We start from the raw sequence: 24,157 nt of genomic DNA, 5'->3' as shown, positions 1-24,157 counted from the left end.
GTAACAGCTGGACTGACCAGCAGAGCCAGAGCGGATACCAGGAGAAGCATCATCATCTTCATGATTCTAGCTTGTTGATGCGGTCAACCTCTGGAAGAAACTATTTCAAGAAGCCCTTGGACTGATGGCTCAATTGCTAGCTTGCAGCTCATTCTGAGGTCTTGGCAGAGAGAGGAAGATTTATACTTGCTTTGCCCACGCCTTTGCTACGTGTTTTCCCTCAATACACAAAAAGAGATAAGATTTGGTGGTTGATCAGCCAAAACTCAGCTATGTTTCTCTGAATTGGGTCCATAGAGCTGAATGCACTAAATGCAAGAAAAAAAAAAATCTTTCTCACAAGCAAGAGAAAAGAGAGACAGTGGCATACAGCAGCATACAGCAGCCAGAAATTTAATGATACAATGTTATGAGCTCACAAACTGGCAAACAAGAAAAGAACTAAAAATTGCAGTATTGCCCTGAATTTCTAAGCAGCACAGGTCCTGATGTTGCCACTGCTGGCCATCAGATGGGTAACAGACACTTTGCTATTCTCAAAAAGACAATATCAAAGAGACTCGATCTACAGCAGACTTCTTAAACACTTCAAGAACAATGAATGTTTTTACAATTTGCCATTCGTGAACAGAATTACACATACTTGAGTTATTAGATAGCTGTGCTTCACTCAGGTTATTTCAGTGTTATAACAAAACACAGGAGATGTTTATTAGGATCATAACTTTGAGTGTCAGTTTGTTAAATGTTTTTATTGTGTCATCTAAAGAACCTTTGAAGAAACAGGTGACATGGGACACTTGGGAAGTAATGAATTTAATCAGAGTTTTGTAGGCACTTCACCTGCTACTTCTTTGGTGTGATACAGGATGTAACAATCAAATTTAGGTTGATAAGGTGATAATGGAAAGGAATATTATCAACACAGTATGCTTCCAAAGAGTTGAAATTTCTTTCCAGCAGGATAGAGAAAATGACGGGACACAGATTGCCCTTTATGTAGAAATGTTGTTTTATGTTGTAAAAATGTTGTATCATGGATATTTGGTTTGGGTAGGCTAAATATTTTCCAGCCAGTTAATGGAAGGAGAGACTTGAAAGTGTATTTTCTCCATGCATCAAAAACCCAGGATGAAACATCTTATTATTACCATTTTTAAACTAAATGAACTGAACATGAACTTTGCCCAACCCAGAAGGTAACTAAGAAGATGAAGAGTTACTGTGTATTTCCACAGGAGTTTTTCAGAGTCATTTATCTGCTCAGTGGAGATAGGATGAGAGGGAAGTGATGCTACACTTTATGATTTCGGAATTCTGGTCCCGGTTCTTACGGATACGGTAGAAGTGTTCGATGTAGCTGGACCGCCCCAGCAGCTCCACGAAATCCTCGTCGTGGGTGATGATCAGAAGCTGGAAGTTGCGCTGGCGAGAGCGACTATTAATGATTCTGGGGAGAGCAAGCAAGAGGAAATAACAAAAAACATCAAATTCCTGTAGTTCAAAATACAAGGAGTGAAAATCACAGAGGTGTGGTTTTATAATAGTGTTTGCTGGATGATGCAACTGTAACCATACTCTAACCATACTTGAAATAGAGAATCTATATGTTCAATGTTTGACATGTTGGGTAAGCTAACCTAAGTAAGCAAATAATTAATCTAATCATTTGTATCTTTATAATAAATCTCTACATTTGCATCTATTAGTTACCATCTGATGACATCACCTGCTCTTATCAAGGCCATGTTCAGACTGAAGACAGCACTCTGTCAAGGTTCCTTATTCATTTCAGTGAGTGTGAGCTGCTGCAGACAGCTCTTAATGCAGAGTTGTATGGTAAAAAATTACTTACTTTGAGGCTGAAGAGCAAATAATTGTTGCTGTGATAACTGTCAGTCACATTTAATCATAAAATTATATGTCAATTATAAAATTCTTAAAGCAGTGCGAGACAGTTTTGCAGCGTCTTGCACTTTCTGGTTTGTATTTCCTCTTCTTTCCAGCATCTATAGCAACATGTCCACATCAAAGCAGCCCTGTGCATTTTGTCGGTGCATTGACAGAGCTTTTATCAGTCTAATAATGGCTATAAAACCAAAACTGGAGATATGGATCTCCAAGAGGTTTCTAAATTGCAGCCACCATGTTGCATTGTGTCTGCGTGTGTATTTTGTTCTTCTATTCTTGTGGAGACCTTGCTGACGTTCAGACCTAGTTTTGATACTTTCCTCCCTTCTTAAGATGTCTGTTTGAAGATTAAGGTTTTAAGGTTTTAAAATTAGTTTTAGGTTTCAGGTAAGACTTGGCAGTCAGTCCAGGTTAGGGGTGGGGTATTGCATCATGTCAGTGAGGGTTCTCACAAATATAGAATAGAGGTACAAGTGTGTGGCCTTGTTTTACTTATAAATGCTGTTTGAGGGTTAAAAACTTCGTTTTATGAATGGGGTTAGAATTGGGTTTAGTTCAGGGTCAGGCATTCACTAGTGATGGTTAATGTTATGGTAAGGGGCTAGGGAATGCATTGTGTCAATTACGAAACCCCACAAAGAGGTGTACAATGTGTCTGTGTGTGTATGTCTATGTACTGACTCGACGAGGGCGTGTGCCAGTGACTCAATGTTCTCCCGGTCGAGGTTGGTGGTGGGCTCATCCAGGGCCAGGATCCCACAATTTAAACAGAAGGTCTCTGCCAGAGCTAGGCGGATGATCAGGGATGCCAACACCTAGACACACACACAGACATACAACTTCACTTGCTTACATAAAGATTTACTGGAAATACTGTAGTTTTACTACATTCATCATATACTTGCTAATACAGAAAATACTTCTCTGGTACCTTTTGACCGGCACTGCAGCGTCCTCTCATGTCCAAAGCTGTGTCTCCTTTCACCATAACTACTCTGTAGTTGTAAACCCTCCGCTTCACCCCAGCAGACGAGTTCTCATCCACATCAGACCTGATCTCCACATATTCAATATCTGGAGAGCGGGCAAGAGGGAGCAATGAAACACTGACAGAAAGAGCAATGAGGAAGGAGAACTATGTACATACAAAACATAGAAATATTAATTTTCTCTCAAAAAAAGGGAGATGCACCTTGACCCCTGTAGGTGCTACGCCATAGGTCTCTGATAATCTTGTTGATCTCATCCATCTTCATACTGTGGAATTTCATGATTGTTCTGAGGAAAACAAAAAGAAAGGTACAAACCCAATAGTTTACTAGATACTATGTTTATTATCATGAGTTATAAATATCACATTGCACATCAAACAGTAAAAAATATCTTAATTGTATAATAATAAAAATAGTAATAGTATAAAAGTCAGCCCACACTGAGCCCAAAATGGCTATCAAGCACCGCCTATGTCTGTATTTGCTTATGCATATGTGCCATTACTTTTCCCAAAGTCCACAACAAGCACACCTGCTTCTAATAGATGTCAAGGTGTAAAAAATGAAAATTTGTGTCACTTTAATGTGTCCTGATGCAACAGAGCTAACGATGTGCAATGAAACAACAGGACAGAACTGTGTAAATGTAACCAGTATCCCAGATGAAAAGGGGAATAATGACCTAGTGCTGGATTAGAGTATATGGTGAATTAAACTGATCATTACAATTACTATATGCAGACCACACCACAGTGTGCAAAAATGTCAGGTTATTGACTTCAAACTGTCACATCACAAGCCATCACAAAGCTTGATGTATGTAAAAGTTTTTGCTTGACTGACTAAGTTATTTTCTGATGATTCAGCTACAAAATAAAAATGAAAGTAGAAAGAAACTTAATCCATCTAATATTGACAAACGACAACGATAACGTATCAGTGCATCAATGTTACTTTCCTGCATACCAAGAAGCATTTTGTCTACAATCTCAAAAATTGATGAGAAACTGTAATGCGGTTTGAAAGACACCAGAATGATAACAGTATAACTAACAGTGCTTCTTACAAAGCCCTTATATGGTGGATCAACAGATGAACCATGAAGAGAGAAAGAAAAGAGAGGGAGTAGAGCAGTCCTTATCCATCCATCTGACCTACTGCATCTTATTTACATAACTGCTTATGCAGCAAAAGGAAGTAATGGCTTACGACTTCCTATTGCAAAAGGTATTCGACTTGTAGATATCAAAAAATATAACACGACTTGGTCATGATCAGAGGAATAGAGTGATTTTACATTTGAAATACAGCATATTGCTGGTAAAGCCTATTAATGTCTGTAAACAGTCTGCAGAAATATATATATAATATATATAAAGTTTCAACAGTCTGAGTTAATCAAATTGAGGTCATTTTCCAAAGCTATGGTTTATTTAGTAAAGAGTTCTCTCCCTGTTTTTCTCCGGACAGTGTTTCTTTGCTGAGTTGTAGCGAGAGACTTTGGATAGCACTCATTTTGGTCTCAATGCAATGTGACATCATCTGGCAAAGCCCTGCGGTAGCTTATGAAATACATGACTACTGTAACACCTAAAGAGGATCAAGATGTTACACTGTCCTTACGCTTTGAGATGATTAAGTGCATACTATAAGATTACAGAAGTAAATGTATGGTGTCAATCTCTAATCTTACTCAAAATAGGTATACTTTGGAAATAACAGTCAAACTAGTGAGATCCACATCATTCACCTGAATAAAACACAATATATCATGAAACAGTGATACACATTTATAGCTTGAATAACTCTAACGTACTATGGAGTTATAGGGGGTCTGCTGAAACATTTCTTCAGCCAGTAAGAGTTTAAGTCCAGGAATACATCTGACATTTTTGGAAAAAAATGTCTATTAAGTGCAGGTGTGTTCACTTCTTCGATTTTAGCTTTTACCTGAGGAAGACCATATGTTATTAATACATATCATATCCACATGTCCTGCCATGTCTTTTTTTTTGGGCATGCAAAATTTTTTATTTTTTACCCAAGTAAAGGTAAAAAGTCTGCTGCATTAAAACTACTACAACTCGTGTAATTTACTGAAAGAATTGACTTGAAACAGTAAATGTATCTGTAAATGTTACTACCCACCTCTGCACATCAGACATCAGTTTGATGACCAGTTTATGATTACTAATTCAACACCAGACACAATGTTTGGTATACAGACCTACAGTGTCTGCTCTGTGGCTGTGACCCAGTAACCTGGAAGCCTGTTTGAAATATTTTCAATTCAATTAGTTGAGCATGAATTTGAACATGTTTCAGTAATACATGGATAAGTGTAAACTAAGTGTGAAGATGTTTAGATACAGTGCCTATAGAAAATCATCATACCCACTTGAGATAGTTACTTTATTGGTTGTACAAGTTGAAATCGAAACCCATTTTTAAAAAAAGACACATTGCAGATTTGTTTACTAATTTTCCTACACAGCATCAAACAAACGACAAAAAAGGTGACAGCTCTGAAAAATATTGAGAAATACTTAAGGGGCTGATCACTAAACCAACCAGGAATCGCACTAATTAATTTTTACGTTGTCCAGAATTTTTAAAATGTTATTTTCACTCTGAGTATGAGGGTTATATATATCTGTACATTTCAATTTCCAGGGTGTAATCTGGCAAAAAGTAAAGATTTTCCACAAGGTATCTTGACTTTCTATAGGAACTGTATAGTAACAGCAAATTTCATCAGTGTAGCATGATAATGTACATTTATTACATCATGATACACACTGTGTTTAGATTTTGTTTTGCTGTATCAGTAGATCCTTGAATGTCTTTAAAAATCACTTTCATGTGATTTTTGACAATAATTAGTTTCTGTTGGACTTTCTTTGCCACATGCTGCATTCAAGTATTAGACATATTAATTAACTACTTGAGACCACAGGTAGAAATTAGTTATTGAGGTAACCCCAGCACATTTAGATGATTTTAAAACATCATTGGAGATGAATGGAATGTGCACTGCCCAATACCAATAAAGAAATAAACAAACAACAAACAGGGCAGACATTCAAACAATCAGTTACAAAATTGAAACAGAGATTATTAACGTGTGACTTTCACATCCTTGTCTTGGATGTTGACCTATTGCTCTCTCACAACAACTTATTTGAATAAGTGAATGACAAAGGGAGATTATTATTAACTTTTTTTCCAAATCACAACATCTTACCATGAAACTATCTTCTGTGTATTCAAACAGAAACTGTGACCTGGATGCCTGCTCTGCTGGAAGGCTGCTTAAGCCCGCTTTCGATCTTGATAACAGTGCAATTACTGGTGACTTAACTAACCCACATACATCGGTAAATGATAAGTTCGTGTTCTGTTCTCTTCTCAGATGGTATCAAAGATGGTGAGCTTCCACTTCCTTACTGAGGCTCGCTTATACCTTTCAAATTCAGTTAGTGTATCCAAAAAGAATAAATAAAACCTTTTTCCACCATGACTTTACATATGGATTTTGATCAGATTTCAGTTTTCTCTGTGAGACTTCAATAGAAAAAAATGTATTTGGAATATGAAAAAGCATAATGAGCATAGGCTTGAAGGCCTGAGTTATGCCTTATAAAATAATAACCTATTGGCGACCAAACTGTTGCAGTTTTGTTTTGAAATAGAAAGTCCTCCAGTACAGATGTATTTTTATCATGCCATGTAACCCTGGTGATAATTTTCCAATTATGTGCATATGTTTTATCACAAAAATCACCACTGCAAATGTGAGACTGATGCCACATTACAATGATGCAAGTGATAGTAACATGGTCATACTTGTGAAAAACAAAACTGACATACTGAGACAAGGTTTGTAGTAAGTCGCACTTAAGAATTAATTTTGTATTTCATAGATTCGACTGCTGATTCTCTTAATGCATACCCTATGTGACATTTAATATATTAAATGTTTTTTTTACTTTTGATATACAGAATAATAAACTAAATGTATTAGTGCTGCCTGCATAATCATTTTATTACATTACATTACACATATCATTTTTCAGAGACCAATCTGAATTTAAATGAGTTAAAATGTCATGTTTTGTTGGCCCAACACTCTAAAACCTAAAGCTGTTCAGTTTAAAATTATGACAAAGAAAAGTAACAAATCCTTACACTAGAGAAGCTGGGACCAGCAAATATTTGGAATCTTGTCTAAAATTATTAATCAGGGTTTCCCCTCCCATTATAAAACCTAAGTACAGCAGCTAAGCATTTCTGCACAACGCCTCAACAGAATGACAGAAAAATCTAGGTTCAGACTTCTCTACTAGTGGCCTTTGGGAAAGTGAGTTGTCTACAGACGTCCAATGGAACAAAGATTTTGTTCAGTAGCCCAACACTTTGTTAGATAGCTATGGGACGATGAGAAAATTGCAGTTCAAATCCATTCACTATAAGTCTTGTTTTATCAGTTCTGTTCTATATAGCGCGCAGTGCAATCACTCATGAAAACAAAAATGTGAGCGATTACTTTAGGACATACGTATGTACTCCCATAAACTACAGCCCCTCAAAAGCAACCACTCACCTTCTTGTCTCTGCACTACAGCTACACACTTTGAATGCACATCACATATTTATCATAACACTCTCTACTGCATTGTTATGACAAAAGATAAGCCCCAAAATTAAATTCATTACTACTGACGTGTCACAATGAATAGACTTTGTCACCCTACACACAGGAAACTGCAGAAAAATACAACATACATACTTTACCACAAATCTCGTCACTGCTTTGACTACTGTGAAAGTAAATGAAAGATTAATTCACTACAGGGAAAGTTGTGCTTCCCAGAGGACATCTCTGTAAAGTGACCTGGGAGCCAGTTTTAGCTTAAGAATTTAAACAAAATACAGACTGATACCTGTCATATTTGATAAAAGTCAAAACCAGCTGTTCTTACAGTACAACTCTACCTATGAACCATCTGTATCTGTCACCATCTAAACACACATAACAAAACTCATGCAGAAATCATGCACTGATTTGTATTTATGCAACAGGAACTTGAATGCAAACCAGTGTTTTAGTGTACAGAGTACATTAATCAAACCACTGACTGCACTGCACTCAACTCTCAGCATGACTGATATCTTTGCACACTATTTACATAGTGCACTATTTTGCACTACATTGAACATACAGAACTCCCTCTGAAAAAAATCAATCATTTATATTGTATATTATATATATATTATATTATAATATATATATTACATATTGTATAATAACATTATTATTATTATGATTATTTTCTATTAATTGTTTTAATTATGATCTTAACTACCTAATTTTATTATTATACCAAAACAAATTCCTTGAACACATGTACTTGGTGAATAAAGTCTGATTCTGATTTTCATTCAGAGAAGCATATAATCAATATAGGCCATCAAACATTTGGCTGCTGACTGGCCGTTTTCTCAGTGACACATGGCCAGGCCAACCACAGGTTAACAGATTGTAACCTACTACTGTAGCTTGGTAAAACTTGCCAGAAGATTCAAATAGTGATGGTCAGTGGGGGCTGAAATGAGCTTAACAGTCAAATTCGGACTTAAATGCTCCGGTATTTCAGAAAATATAAACTTAAGCCACTGGCCTCTAATTTTTACCGTCATTGGGAAGGTTTTGCAATGACACATTGACTTCTTGACATCCAACAGTTGTGCAGAGCTGCCTCAACACTTTTCTGTCTTGTAGATTGCTAGCTCAGCGATGGAATGACTGTTTGCGGCTGTTGTTAGTAAAATTAAAACAACAACAAAAAAAAAAGGGTTGGTAGGTTGGTGGGTGGGCTGTGCTTAGGACATGGCTGAAGGCCATGACCCCATAATTGTATGGTTGTGACATCACCTTACAGACCTTACAGAGGTCTCAATCACTCCTTACAAGTCACAGTTTCTGAATATGGGCTGTGAGCAATTTTCCATGGACTGAGCATTTTGATACTTTCACAGTATTTATGCAGAAGTTAGACCTGCTTTATAATAAAACAAAGACATGGAATTCTCACTATTTACAATATGGAACCTTCAACATGCAAAGAGAACATCCAAACAAACAAAGGTCCTATCCAGCCAGTAGTTCAAACTTTCTTGCTGTGAGCTGACAGTGAAAACTACTGCATCACTGCACAGTGCCCTAATTGGAAATCAGTGATAGTCAAGTCAAATGCTCAACTGTCGATAAATTAATATTAATAAACACCTCCTTGCCACTACCTGGAGTAGTGAGAATTGACATCACTGTTCAAACTCACTTTTCCCAATGAGGCAACTGGCTTTCTAAGTAACAGTCTTGACACTTTGTGGTGGTTTTGATGACCTAACTTCAAAAGGGAAGAGCAAGTTCGTCTCATATCAGAAAAAACGCTGAAGTTCAAACTATACCTTACTGACAGTGCTACCTACGCGTAAGACCTTAGCACACTCAAAACTCCCCCTTTTAAAGTTGCTTTTAACCAACACTCAACTCTTTCCCTGGGGGCTTTTTCCTTTTCACCCACCCACATTTTAATTATTTTTCCTGTTGCTCTGTTTTTGTGTAACGTCTTTTTGCTTATTGTTTAATATTGTTTGTGTAAAGCATCTTTTGAGTGCCTTTAAAAGCACTGGATAAATAAAAAGAAAATATTATTATTATTATTAATAATAAATTATATTATGAAATGCTGTATATTGGTGTATAGTTTTTGCTATGTGATACGATTATTTTCATTATTTTCTCTGTCTGTTTATTATGAAACCCACAGACACTGTATCCATCACTTTAAGAGCCCCATTAGTGGCATATCACACAAAACAATAGAACATAATGAATATCTGTTGTTTCCATGCAATGGTACCAGTACAAAATAATGATGGTCACTGTACTATTTTCTGTGCTTTTAAGATATTGGTCGGGCACATCTGTGCAAAAACGCTCATGTATTGTGTCTCTATGGTGTCACTCTTATCGTTCATTCAGATCTGTTTCACTTTGTGTCACTGTATACGCACACACATTTTCCCAGGATGACGTCTTCTAGTAGTACCACCCTCTCAACCAAAATTCTCAGTAACTGCTTTATGTTTCTTTGTTCAAATGTTGGTCATAAAACAACCTCATTAAAAAAGAAAGACAATTCTCACCACTAAAATGAAAACCTACACTTCATTGGAATCCCTGATTTGTTAAACTTGAAGTGGATTGAAAATTACTTTGTGGTTAATACTTACTTGTGTGTGTGTGTGTGTGTGTGTGTGTGTGTGTGTGTGTATGTAGACGTGTTAGAGTTGCACTTACTGATCAAGGGCCTTGTAGTAGAGATCCAGGTCTTTAATTACCAGCTCTGTGGTTCTCATTATGATCATCTTGTTTTTGTAGCGCTCATCAGCTTTGTCGTACTGATCTTCTCGCAGCTCTTTTCTGTAAGCAACCAATGGTGAGTACTAGAGTAGCCAAAGGGCTGCACAGAGCAGTTAAACAATCACCTGAGTTTATGTATCATTAAGTCATGAAAATGTTAACTTGCTGAGGAAATAATGTATTTTCTTACCACTATAGGTGCACACCGTACGTCAGCCTTAGATACTATACTGGTATAATAATGAAGATCTCTGAATTTGGTTCAGCTCTGTAGAGTGCAAACGAAACAACGCGTCTCACCTGTAATGCAGTATCTCCTCTTCAAAGCCTTTCTGACGACCCAGTGCTATACTGCGGTTCTTCTTCAAGTCTTCCAGCTTGCGTTCTGCTTCACGTCGTTCTCTGGGCGACCACAGAAGGAGATGTGAGTGACTTCTAATATTACTACCAGCCTGACATTGATTTCACTGGAGTGTCTGCCAACGTGTAAATCCAACAGTAACATTCAAGTGTGACAGTGCTGACAAAGGATTGATAATGGCGTAGTGCTCTTACTGGCGTAACTGCAAGACTTGCATGTTGCCAATGTCTTTCATAAGAGCCTCGCGTTTAGCCACAACCTCCTTCAACTCCTCCACACGCTTCCTCAAGGTCAGGTTGTCCTGCAACCAGCGCTCCTGGACCTAAGGAATACGAAAATATTAAAAATGTATTAACTGTTAACAAAAGTGTTTTGCAACAAGAAGGCTGTGTCACACAGGTTCCACCATCTTCTTGGTGGTCTACAGGTTTTTTTGTTTTTTTTTTACAGTTTAAGAATCTACTAATTTCTTTAACAAGTAGAGGAAAAAAGACAGAAAGTCAAGAATGAAGACAGTAATGACTCAGGAAGCTGTACCTTTTGAGTGTCTATGTCCTGACGGATGTTTCCCATCTCCTTGGTGATCTTCTCTTTTTGCTTCTCAGCCTCATGCAGCTGAGTGTTGGTTTCTTGAAGCTCAGACTCTTTTTGCTGCAACAAAAACAGACAGTGTCATTAAAGTTGTTCAGTACATTCAAAAATTCAAAAAAAAAAACACAATTAGAGCTGAGCTTCTACAAGTAATATCAAAGGAAACAACACAGTTATTTTGAAGAAAAAGGAAAGCTGGCGGCGGCATTTGTTTACCTTTTATGGTAACCGCATATGTTTAATGTCCATCACAAAATGACACATGGAGGAATCAGAAAAAACTTATGTATCAAGTATGATGCTGGCAAACATATTACCTCTTTGTATTCATTTTTGCCCTCGTCAACGTATTTGGTGATGTCTCTCTCCAAGGTGGTGAGCGCCTTCACTCTCTCTTTAATGGAACTGACCTATCAGTGACACATATTAACAATCATATGTAACAGAAGAACTGCTTTTAGACCTAATTTCATTATTAGAAAATGTGACATGGTTATCTTAAACTGGAATCACAACAGTAGATAGTTTTCCATCTTTCCAGGCTTTTTAAAATAATTCAGATTTATTATTGAACATTAACGTTTCACTATTAAATACAGTATATCCAATAGAAAAAAAAAAAACCAAAAAAAAACAGGCAGCACAGAAAAGGCCAATCATTACCTGTTCCAGTTCAAGCAAAAGCTTTAAGCTTAAAGGAAAAAAGGAGGGAGTAACACCAGAAGAAGAAAGAGATAAAAAGGAGACGAGAATATAATCTACCCTGTCCAGTCCCATGTGAGTGAAACAACTATTTGTTGCTGAATTTGAAGGACAGAGAAAGAGAAATTAAAGTGAGCACATGTCCACCTTCTCCTGCCCTTCTTCCTGCCTCTGCCTCCGGCGATCCACCAGCTCCTGCTTCTCCTGCTGCAGCTTCTCCAGAGCAGCAGACAAAGGGGACAGCTGCTCCTTTGCGTCCTGGACAAAAAGAGAGGGGAAAAGGGACAGCCTTGCATATTCATGGGGAACAGACTTTCATTTCTTACTGTACACCTAGAAAAAAAAAAAAAGAAATGAAGTAAACCATTAACATATCACACAGAAAAGGTGACTTTATAGGTCTATATCAACTTATCAAAAGAAGAATCTTGCATGAGCAAACAAAAACAAGTACCCTGATGTCCCTGGTTAATGTCTGAATCTCGGTGGTGAACTCGACACACTGCTCTTCCAGCTGCTGCTGTTTCTGCATGTCACTGCTCAGCTGGAGCTTCTCCGCTCTCGTCTCATTCACAGCACTTTTCAGCATCTGAATCTGATCCTGCTGGTCCTGGATCAGCTTACGTTTCAGCTCCATCTTGCTGGAGGCTGCAAGGACACGAATAGGTAAAGACGAAGAAAAGAAAAAAATAAAACAACGACGCTCCTGATGTCAGTCAGCTCATGTGCAGCTGTGCGTTCATGTTCCAATGCGCCTGTTGTAAAAGTCAGCTGGACTGTGTGAGCGAATCAAACAGATGCTTATACTTTTAATTCTTACTTGTAGTAAAATTGTTTGTGTGGTTACCCCATGTGCTGTATCGATAAGCTGTGTTATACATGTGAGCTCTATAACTCATCAATTTGAGTAAAGACAAGAAGAGAGGCAGTGATGATGAAACAACATAAGAAAATCACTTGAAAAACAAAAAATAAAAAAGAAATTCCCTCTAAATGGGTGTGTGTCTGTATATTGTCATCTTACTGGTGTCTAGCTTGTGCTGTGTTTCTTGTTTCTCCTGACTGACTTGCTGGATGGTTCTGGTCAGGTCTACTCCCTGGAGTTTGGCTGCCTGTTGAGCTATTTTCCTCTCCACTTCTTTAAGGTCCATCTGGAATGAAAAAAAAAAAAAAACCACTGTTAGTTGAGGAAAGACAGGGCGGAGGCATGTGTAAGACTTTTCCAAAAGGAAGTTCTTTCTGGGCAAGAAAAGAGAGAAAGAAAGAGCGTAACGTGGAAAAGATGGGGGAAAGACAAAGAAATGCATTACAGAGGCAGGAACTGGCTTTGGCTATTGAAGATCAGAGGTCGGACAGAGACGGACAGGAGGATGGTACCAGGTATCTGTCCATGAGAGAGATGTCCTGCAGGCAGGCCTTGGCTGTTTCCTCCTCTGACATCAGGGTACAGAGCAGAGTCTCCTGCTCCTCCACGTCTCCCTTCAGCCTCTCGATTTCTCTGTTCACAGTCTGCAGACGGTTTTTCAACTCAGGCAACTCCTTTTCCTGAAACTGTACAATGGACTTCCTGCGAGAAAGGACAGAGACGAAGAATATACTCTGAGTAGAGAGTAAAGGCACCTTTGACAGTTCGGCTATTTAGGAAACCGTTTTCTCTGAAGCCTCTTGTGGATGAATGAATGGATGTCCGTGGTGGAAATTGTTCCGAATTACACCCTGAATCTGAACACACCCTTTCAAATTATCTATGATCTGTTTCCCTGAGGGTTCACCTGAAACACAGGACCACTCAAACTTCAGAAGGGTGTCCTCTGCATGCTCAGCTGGAATTATACTTTAAACAAAAGCGGTAAATGGTAGTCCTGCCTGTAGATACCTGTGGCTCAGGTTTTGGTTGATATTTCAGCATTAGATTTCACCTGTTGATATCACCACCAAAAAAAACTGGTGGGAAGAGTCTATCTTGTTTCACAGTGGAAATGGTTTTTGCTAGATGTACTGTACATTACTGAAAAGGAGAAGATAACTGAGCCTTTTGGTTTTACCAGCATCAGAGACCTCCCCATGCAATCACAGTTACTGATAGTAGCCCTGATGTTTTGTTCCATGTTTGAGGAGGTGCCCGTCGACTACAGTGCAGTCTGTGGCATAGGGACAGTCTAACTCTTTAACTCAGATGTATAGATCCAGCTAGAGACAGTCCAGATTTTACATGTGATTTCAGTGTGGCCCTAACCTGTGGTCATGAGCTTTATGTAATGTTTGAAAGCATGACAAGGGGCTGAAATGAGTTTCTTTCGCATTGTGTCTGGCCTGAGCCTTAGAAATAGGATAAGGAGCTCTAACATTCGGAGGACGCTCATAGTAGAGCCGCTGCCCCTTCACGTTGAAATGAGCCAGTTGAGGGAGGTTCAGCCATATGGTTAGGATGCCTCCTGGGTGCTTTCCATTGGACGTCTTCCAGGCAAGTCCAACTGGTAGGAGGCCTCGGGATAGACCCAGAACATTAGAGAGATTATATATCTGATCTGGCCTGGGAACGCCTTGGGATCCTCCACGAGCTGCAAAACGTTGCCATGGAGAAGGATTTCAATTGTGGTTCAGTTGGTGTATCATGTCAAGATCAAAGTGTTTAATGGGTTTCAAGTAGTTTGAGTTAGTTTCTTCTGAATGAACTTTAACTCAGAGATTTCAACAGATTCAATTCTTCTGCATATCTTACTGAAAGTTTAGATATAAAACTGTCACGTAAAAAAAAGAGAGAGAGAGAGAAAGATTCTGCTCAGGTAATGGAAGGACAGGGGAGAGAACCAAGGATAAAACCTCAGTCATATGAGAACCTAGCTCCATCTAGTGGAGTGCATGTCATAAAACCTGCTCTCTACTCTCTACTTATTTTTTTATAATGAATTATCTAATTACTTTGAATCTTTTAAAATACTCAGCCTCACCCCTGGGTCGCTTTAGCCTTGGAAGCGCTTCTTCAGGTGTGTTTTGGTCTGCACCGGACTGAGTCTTCACACAACCTTGTCAAATTATATTTTTGTTTGAAAGCCCCCAAGTCTCCTGAACCTACCTGTCCAAGTATTTTAGGATGCTCATATCACTGCAACAGCTGTTGACACAGAATTAGCTCAGACTTGACGATCGTTCCAATTAGTTTTTTCTACTATAAGACTTGTATTCCTTTTTTATACAAAAAAAAAAAAATATTGTAGACAAAATGTTTCTACAATTCCACCACATAACCTTTTTGTTTTGGGTACATTATTTTGGGGCTTTTGCACAAAAACTGGGGTGTTAATGGGTTAATCTAAAAACACACACCAGTTCATATGAAGATACCTTTGAATACTTCATATTAAACTTGTGAGAGGAAAATGGACCAAAACTTTCCTGACTTTTTGAGTAAAGCACACATTTAATTGTACAGGATTGTACAAATTGTACAAACAAGTTATAATCTGAATTGTACAAATGACAGTTGCAGACTTATTTAAAAGATGAACTCCAAATCCGCCCTTCATGTTTTTTTCATGGTCAATTATTTATTTTCATGAATCAAATTCAGTGCAACAATCTAGTGTTACACGGCCCCGGTGGGCCGCTCAGGACTCAGGATCCTATTTTCTCTACATGCCGTGCTGCTTGAATGAACACAGCAGATGAAAGCTGAATATCTATTTTTAGTGTGACAAGCGAGTCTACAGTCTGCTGTGTGTTGTGTTTGGGTGACTGGAGGAATGCTTCTGGGATATTTTTGGCAATTTCAGTTTACTGTTTTAGAATTAATGTCCTCCAGTGTAAGACTTTCAAATGAGGAAGCATATGCGCTGATAAAGGGGATGTTCAAGCTGATTTAGAATTCATTTCGGAGCACAACAGAAGGTAGTCAAACCTAAACACAGCTGACATGTCTTCCTTGATAAGAGTGTGCTAGTTTTACCCTGTGCTGTGTATAATGCCATTGCTTTTTTGTAGTAAAGCACGACCCGATTCGTGTTTATCATTGTCTGGTCTGAGGACTTATTGCCCTTTTCCTCCACATTCTCTTGTTACAGTTGCTCAAGGTGTTAAGATTTACTGCTTTTCTCCTTTTTATTTTACTGTAATGTGTTTACAGGTCACATTGGGCTTATAGAAATTTGTATTTCCTAACCACATTTTTCTAATATTTGAAAGATTAATCAATAATTAAATCATTATGCCCGAATGGCCACACTCTAAGACGGGATGAAAATCTTGCCGTCATAGAGCTAATGATACGTTTGTCGCACTGTCATTGTACACTTGTTACACTATACCTGACAGGTCTGAGAGCCATCATCTCATCTCTCTTCCTCTCCTTCCTCTTCAGGTCCCCCTCAGTGTTTTTCAGCTTGTCGGGCACCAGGCGCAGTTTGGACTGCATGTCGCTGATGACCTCCTGCAGATCAGACTCTGAGGGGAACGTCCGCTGGCAGACAGGGCAGCAGGGCTCCCTCTCCTCTGTCAGCTGGCTGATGAACTGGGTGTACACTGCTGTGGCTCCTGCTAGCATGGCTATACAAAGACAGGTAGAGAAAGAAATATGTGTCTGCTACACAGTATGGTAATGAGCTCCTCGGTTGTTTTACTCCAAACACTGACTCAATGAATAATGACACTAGATACAACAGAAGGCCCGTAAAAGGTTATTGTCTGTAGTAGTCTGCCAGGTGCCAGTGTCACATCAATGTAAATCACACATCTGTCAAAAGCATTGCATTGTGTGATGTGTTCATGCTCAGGACACTACATTCTTTCCATTGTGGGATTTTTTTGAGGACACTTTATGTGAAGTACAGAATTCACTCAAATAAAGTAACGGAAGTTAATGGTTAATTATAGCACGCACACCACAAACAGGAAACGATATCAAACAGAGCTGCTGATTTGTGGAGGCTTTGTACCTTAAATTCAAAGTTTAGTGTGTGATTCAGAGAAAGTTTCATTCATAAAGGCAACTTCAGTCAAAATGTCATCTCACCTATCTGTCTGAAAGTTTTTTCAAAGTCTTTTTGTAGTTTGGGGTATTTTTTGTCTTTATTAGAGAGTTGACATTAGAGACATGACTGGAAATGAGGGAGGAGCGAGACGGGGAAACCACAGGGTTCATGGTCGGCACCCTAAAAATAATTTTTAATCCCACCAGGACAGACGTCATCCCTCTAATTTTTCTTGTTTCGAAGTATTCACCTCTTTGTTTAGATATCTTCTCCAGATCTTCCCCCAGTTTGCCCAGGTCCTGCTCCAGATCCTGACTGCCACACACATTGAAGAACTTCTCTTCGTCACTGGCTAACTGCTGCTCCTTCTTACGCAGCTCAGCAGAAATATGGCTTTTATTCTGCTCACTTGATGCCAGGTCCTTACTGAGAAAAATTACAGTCACAGCACCAGACTGGTCAGTGCCAAAGGACGATCATTTTTGAATCATTTTCTTTCATAATTTATGTTCTTAAATGCAGATGAATCTTACTAACTTGAGTTTGGCAAGTCTGTCCCTGGTACCGTTGATTTCCTTAGACTTGGCGTAGATCCAGTCTTCCAGCTCTCTCTTGTTGGGAAAGTGGCCCAGTAATGACACCAGATCCTCGCTGTGACGAGATTTGATCTTACGTACCTGGTCCTCCTTTTCTGTCTGGAAGAACGAGAGAGGAAAGACAAGAGTAGAGCCAACAGAGAAAGGAAAGACGACAGGAGCCGATAAGGAAGAAAGAGAAAGATGAAGAAGGGGAAGAGAAAAGCAGAGAAAGGAGATGAGCAAACACGATTCAATTACCACCGAGGGTCTCTCGCTTTTACAAAAGGAGGGAAGACACAAGAGACAGAGAGTGGAAAAACAGTATAGTAGAGTAGGTTGTGTTTCTGATCTTTGGTAACAATTTCAGCGGCTCTCCCTCCAGTCTGAAAAGACGCACCATCGGTTACACATTACCTTGTCTTTATTCAGCATCTCCATTTGTGTGCGTGCGGTCGTGTGTGTGTTGAGCATCTCCATTTCTTGGTCGAGCTGTCTCTGTGCGCGGTCAAGTTCGGCCTTTTCCCTCTGGAGCTCCACGACCTCGGCCTTCAGCTCCTCCACGTTGGAGCTCTGCACTGCGCTCTGCAGCTCGCGCTCCTGAAGAGGAAAACACACGCGCACACACACACACACACACACACACACACACACACACACACACACACACACACACACACACACACACAGCTGACATTCAGCTGATCATTAACACAGTATTTTACAGATTTATCCAGCTGAAAGGAGATGAGGAGGGGGGCGTACAGAAAATAAAATAATAGAAACCTTTACATAACCCCCGTTTTTATACTCACCGCTTTGGCCAATTCTTTCTCCAGTTCTTGCAGTCGAGTCGACGACCCCTCCAGCCTCTGCAGCTCTGCTCTGACGTTCCTCATTTCTTGCTGCTTCTTTCCCTGCAGGTCTCTCTTCAGCTCCACTGTTCTCTCCAGGCCGGTCTTCTTATCCCTCATTTCATCAATGGACTGCTGCTTCTGCTGCTCTTTTTCCTGCAGGTCCGCCTGAACGGACAGAACAGAAGAGGAGACATTATGCAAGACGATCATGAATAGCGGATGCATTCATGATTTGACTGACTGGTTGTAGTGAAAATGTAAGATAACAGCTGTTTAGTAGCATTAGATACCAGGGCTGAAAAACTTATAACACATAATCACCTTTTGTGATTTTATCTTATCCATAATTACAAAAAAAAATAGAATCATTTGAGGATGAGTATATCAAATTATAAAATGATTACACAAACCACCCTTTATATTTCAACAGTAGCATCCCAAAACAAAAGTTGTCTTGTCTACTTTAATTGATTCCAACTGATCTTTAAGATATTAAACTGAAACAGTGAAGACCATATCATGTTTTCTGTATGAAATAATATACAAAACCTGAAGATGCAGGATTCTTTTTCATGTTTTAACACATCAAACAGGAAATTTCTTACCAAAACCTGACTGACTGCCTCTTTTTCCTGCTCCAGTCTCTGAGTGACGTGACGGTGAAAACTCTCAAGCTGAAGAGTGGTGAACGGCGGTCGGTCATAACCCTCCATTTCCAGGTAGGAAGACAAAGAGCGAACCTGAGAAAGAGAAGGGTGAGTACCCAGTAAAAATGTTTTGAAATGATATATATTCCTCATTTTGTAAGAATTGAGTGAACTTTTTTTTATCATTAGGTATAGATCACGCTTCCTCCATTATGAAATTAATTTTCAACACAGTTAACAACTCAATTCTGTGTATATGAAACATAATTTATTCTGTAGTACAATCACTCTGTATGACTAGTGATATGAAGGAACCCGTGAGTGAAACTGGAAGTAATAGCTGTGTGCAATAGCAATCACCTGTTCCCTGTCTTTCATTGCATTACATTAAACGTTACATTTCATAATAACTGCATTCAACCCCCATGGGAACAAGACCTGGACGTGGTCAAAAATGTAAGCACATCTTCGCCAAACCAACAACAAAGACTGTGTGTTCAGTGCAGCAGAAAGAGTGTATAGAGTCAGTTATCTTTTTCTCTCACCTGAGTGTCACGATTCTTGATGTTTTGGGTGTGGCGGTCGGCCTCCAGCTGAAGACGACCTGTGAAAGGAGAGGAGGATTTCAGCTGCTAATTTAGTCATCGGGAAATATCTCTTCATGGACCCGTCTGTCCCTCCTTCTGTCTGTGTATCACTGACATTATTTATTGAAAAATACACAAATTTCAGGCAAAATAATATTTTGCACAAAAAAGTTGTCTTTAGTGCGCTGACTGGTAAATGTGTGCACGTGTGGGTACCTTGTTCTACCAGCAGATCAGCCTTGACTCTGTTCAGTTTCTGACACTCGCGGCCAGCTCTCTCCACCTCCTTCTGGCAGTCTGTCAGCCTCCGCTCCTTCTCCCTCACTGTCCTCTGGTGGTTCTGATAAATGTCCTGCAGCTGCTCATCTGAACCCTGAAACACCTGCCGCAGACACAGTTCACTGGCTTAGAGTGGCTCTGAAGTTCAATGAGTACAGCTTAGTCAACTCTCAGGGTCAGAGGTTTGATTCTTCTGATCGTTCTTATGATATATATGCACCAATGGAATATTTAAAAATGATCTGGATAAAAACATCAAGACACATCATCCACCTATTTCAGGTGTGCACATGCTACACACAGGAAGAGCGTTATATTATTACTACATTTGAGGCACTACATCTACAGTAAACAAACAGGAAATATGTTGGTTTTATGGCACAAAACAAGAACTACGTGGTGCAAGTCACATGCAACTTAATTCTACCTCCACTTTTCTCATTTATACTTTCATTTTCCACTCCCAGGAAACACACAAATGAGTGCAACCACTCTGCAATGTGGTCTTTAGAAAATGTCACAATTTTGACAAACAAAATGTTAGAGCACCTTCAATCTTCAACTGAGACATGTTATCACACTGAAAATTTACCTCTGTAACTCACAAAAAGTTTTTTCATCATATAAGAAAAAAAAGAAATTTTTTTTTACACACACACATATATATATATATATATATATATACATATATATATTATTATTCTGTTACCTGTTCCATTGTTTCCTCCAGCTCCCTGTTGTCCTCCTCCATTTGTTTTTTCCTGCTCTCTAAAGCCTTGATGTCATTGTCCAGTTTCATCACTTTCCCAAGTTTTGTATCAATATCCATCAGTCGATTCTGAAAATGATTATGAAATGTAAATAATTACATAAGGGGCATTACTGTTATATTTTAGACATGCCCCGATATGTGGCCCAGACTCCAGGGCTTCCTGTACGTTACAACTGTGTGACAAATACACCATGGTCTGTTGGCTTTGTCCTTTCACATACACAGCACTGTGAAAAAAGTTGTAAGCACTTGAGATGTTTAGCTTCTTATCCATCATGCGATATCATTAGGGAGGCATCTGATCGGTCCCAAATTCATTCTGCAGCATGACCCCAAACACATAGTCAGAGTCACAAAGAACTATCCTCAGCAGCAAGAAGATTCCTCCAACAGACGGTCTGATCCCCACAGATCCCTCATCTCAACATCATCACGGAGAACTTGTGGCAAGTTCTCCAATATTTTAGTGCCAAAAACTTTTGCATAACAGTGCATACGGTATCAACATACACACAAACATGCATCATCAACCTACCTCAAGTGGATCAATCTGGCTCTCTATCTGTTGGATGCTGTCCTTAGACGCCATCAGCTGAGCCTCCTTGGTGGCCACGGTGTCTCTAATCTGCTGGGCCTTCTCCTTGTTCTGCTTCAGGTAGCGCAGCTCCACCTGACACTGTTTGACTGTGTTGTTCTGTGCGAGACGCTGCTGGCGCATCGTCTCCAGAGCTTTGATATACCTGGAAGAAAGACAAACAGACGGTCATACATATCCGACTGGCGTATGCAGGTTAGGTGCATGTTTGCTTTGGATTCATTTTAGGTGATATGCTGCTTTAGCATTCAAATATAAACAAACGTGTTAGAGCGTGTCAGCTTTACTTGGTTGCAGCGAAGATGGAGTCAAACTTGTCTTTGAGAGCCTTGCCCTCACTCAGTGGCCAGTTAGACTCTTCTTGGTGACAGAAGATGACGTGATTCAGCACAGACTTCGATACACCCAAGGCAGAAATCATCTCCCGGTCCAGTTCACCACACTTAGATGACAAGCTCACCTTCTCACCGTCTCTGGATGAAAGATGATAGAAGCCAACACATGAAGAAAAAGGTCATATAAGGTCATATAACCTTAATTTCAGTGCAGAAACATTTTTTTTTTTTTTTAATATTAAACAAACAAAAAAAAGAGACAGTGGCCTACTTTTTTCTGGTGATGACCTGCTCTAAGCTTTTGAAGGAGTAGCTCTTTGCCTTCTGAGTGCATGACATGGAGCGATGGATGGTCACTTGCTCTCCATTAACGTCTGTGAATAAGAGGCAAATCTGTGCTCGCACATCTGTCTCATGGGCGTCCTGAAATTCACACAGCATAAATTTCCTTTTAACAACAAGGATAGCAGGAGTAATCGTCATCTGACAAAGACCTGAAGAAGAAGTTCTGGTACATTTAATAGTTCCATGCAGTTCTTACACGAATCTAGGAAAGGATTATGAGACGTTTGTGAAAATACAGCAGTTAGGTATGAATACAAATTAACTTTCATTCCATAATTGGATAAATGTCATGTAAGAATTGACTTGCACACGTATTGAGGAGTTGGGAGTTATAAACTGACTTAAATTTGGCTTTCAATGTGCAGTGCACCTCGGACTGCTAATTAAATTCTAGATTAACTCTGTAGATTCAAACAATTGAAGTCATAAAATAACTGCTCTTTCTAAATACAGGAGCAGCCAAAAGTTTGGACACACTTTCCCATTCACTCCAATTGACACTTGTATTTTCACTGTTACTTTCTCCCATTATTTTTTAAAAGTCTGGATTCTAGCATCCTTGCATAATTAGCAGTTATAGATTAAGATAAACTGACACCTCAAAGAAAATTTCTCTAAAAGAGCCACTTCCTGTAACCAATGCAGGAGCATGAGCTCACCTTTGGATCATGAACAAAGGCACCCCCTTTAGATCCAGGGGGAAGTTCTCCTGCTGTTGCATACTTAAGGCACTCAATAATAGTCTGGAAAAAAAAAAAAAAGACAAGGGTCATAATGTAGAAGAATTAAAACATGAGAGTTGCATTTATCATTTTGAAATAAAGTTCATTCAACTTTTTCTGCAATATCTGAAAAAACAAGGGATAACAAATTATAAATCCAGCCAGCTTAATCCCAAATACACATCATCTCATATGCATACTGTCAACATTCATTCTCTGCGAGCTACGCTTCACGATCAGCCTACCGTCTTCCCTGCTCCATTGGGTCCAACCAGCACAGTCAGAGGAGAAAAGAAAGTTATGACTTGTTTGTCTTTATCCTCAATCCCAAAGCTCCTCACGCCCAGGATGCTCATCTTGTCTATCTTCGACATGTTTACTTTTTGAAAGAGAAAGACAGGGGGAGGGAGAAAGAGAGAAGGTGAATACATGACTTAAATCAGCAGCAGTGATCAAAACAGAAGAGACTGTGCCAAAGCACCTCACTGCGAGATCAACTGAAAGAACATGACACTGAGGTTAAAATTAGTGGCAGCCACACTGACAAACAGTCTTATCGTGGTGGCTAGCTCTATCAGTTGATCTGCTGACTATGACATTTGGTTTTAGAAATTGCTGCCAGTTCGCACTGTGAAGCAACTAATTTAAGCATATTCCAGAAAGTACCATCCTGACAGTTTTCACCTGAGGGGTTATTGAAAAGCTGGTGTATTACATTTTATTTACAATCATAGAATAGTAAACTTTGCAGACACCCATGATTTACTGACAATTTTGGTACATCATAATGGACAGTAAAACCAGGATATGTAAGATCACAAAGCAGGGTCAAGAAGTTGGGTTCACGTTAAGTTTAGGGGAAACACAGGTCACTGTCCGCACACAGTTGCAGTGAGTAGACAGAGATATTATTACTTCTGGACGTTAGCTGATTTCTTGATGAAATGATGAAGCTATGGATTTTTTATTCGTTCTACTGTGTTTAAAACGTCACTGTAAGTTAAATAATAAATCTGTCTTGAAGACCGTGTAGGCACGTCTGATGTTTCACACACTTGTCAATTTAGCCTAGCTAACAACAGAAGTTTAGCTTTCGTGCTACGCTGCAGCGTTTAACACACAATCCAGCCTCCGTAAAGTAACAGAAATAGTCTTCGTCAGTAGCAGAGGCATCCAGCCATATCCACGCTATGAATTAAACCCACCTCAGAATGTTGATTTCGTTGTGCGGCTCAAACGTGAAAGTATACTTTTCCCGCTGTGGGAAATGTGACGTAAAACGTGAGGACGTCTGACTTCCGGGATATAGAATACGGAGGTATAGAACAGGAGTTCACACTCGTTTTTTGTCACTGAGTTTAGTTAGCTGTCCACGCATGAAATTAATGTTAATTTACACAAACACTTCATTGTTTATTTAATGGAAGAACTTTTAACTGTACCAAAGGAATGCAATTGCGAGAACCTCTTCTATTTATTCCACTTCTTTG

At 39.2% G+C, this 24,157-nt stretch overlaps 1 protein-coding gene across 1 annotated transcript; it reads right to left on the bottom strand.

Annotated features, from left to right (window-relative positions):
• Positions 1-379: 379 nt before the first annotated feature.
• rad50 (RAD50 double strand break repair protein) lies at positions 380-23,892 on the bottom strand. The gene is made up of 28 exons (XM_022738808.1): positions 23,873-23,892; positions 22,913-23,046; positions 22,605-22,688; positions 21,872-22,023; positions 21,553-21,738; positions 21,206-21,410; positions 20,608-20,736; positions 19,836-20,001; positions 19,578-19,636; positions 18,991-19,125; positions 18,344-18,550; positions 17,946-18,128; positions 17,491-17,648; positions 17,204-17,379; positions 16,291-16,528; positions 13,364-13,553; positions 13,011-13,137; positions 12,441-12,634; positions 12,134-12,244; positions 11,602-11,694; positions 11,231-11,344; positions 10,888-11,015; positions 10,633-10,734; positions 10,270-10,392; positions 3,104-3,189; positions 2,843-2,985; positions 2,593-2,726; positions 380-1,450 (listed from the first exon to the last, which is right to left on the bottom strand). Exons 2-28 carry the CDS (start codon positions 23,039-23,041, stop codon positions 1,264-1,266), a joined length of 3,939 nt encoding a protein of 1,312 aa, XP_022594529.1. The 5' UTR covers positions 23,042-23,046; positions 23,873-23,892; the 3' UTR covers positions 380-1,263.
• Positions 23,893-24,157: the final 265 nt, after the last annotated feature.

The sequence above is a fragment of the Seriola dumerili genome, unplaced genomic scaffold (assembly GCF_002260705.1).
Source record: "Seriola dumerili isolate Sdu_G_001 unplaced genomic scaffold, Sdu_1.0 BDQW01000040.1, whole genome shotgun sequence".
Lineage (NCBI taxonomy): Eukaryota > Metazoa > Chordata > Actinopteri > Carangiformes > Carangidae > Seriola > Seriola dumerili.
The sequence above is the reverse complement of the archived record's forward strand: the minus strand, read 5'-3'. Positions and strand labels throughout refer to the sequence as shown.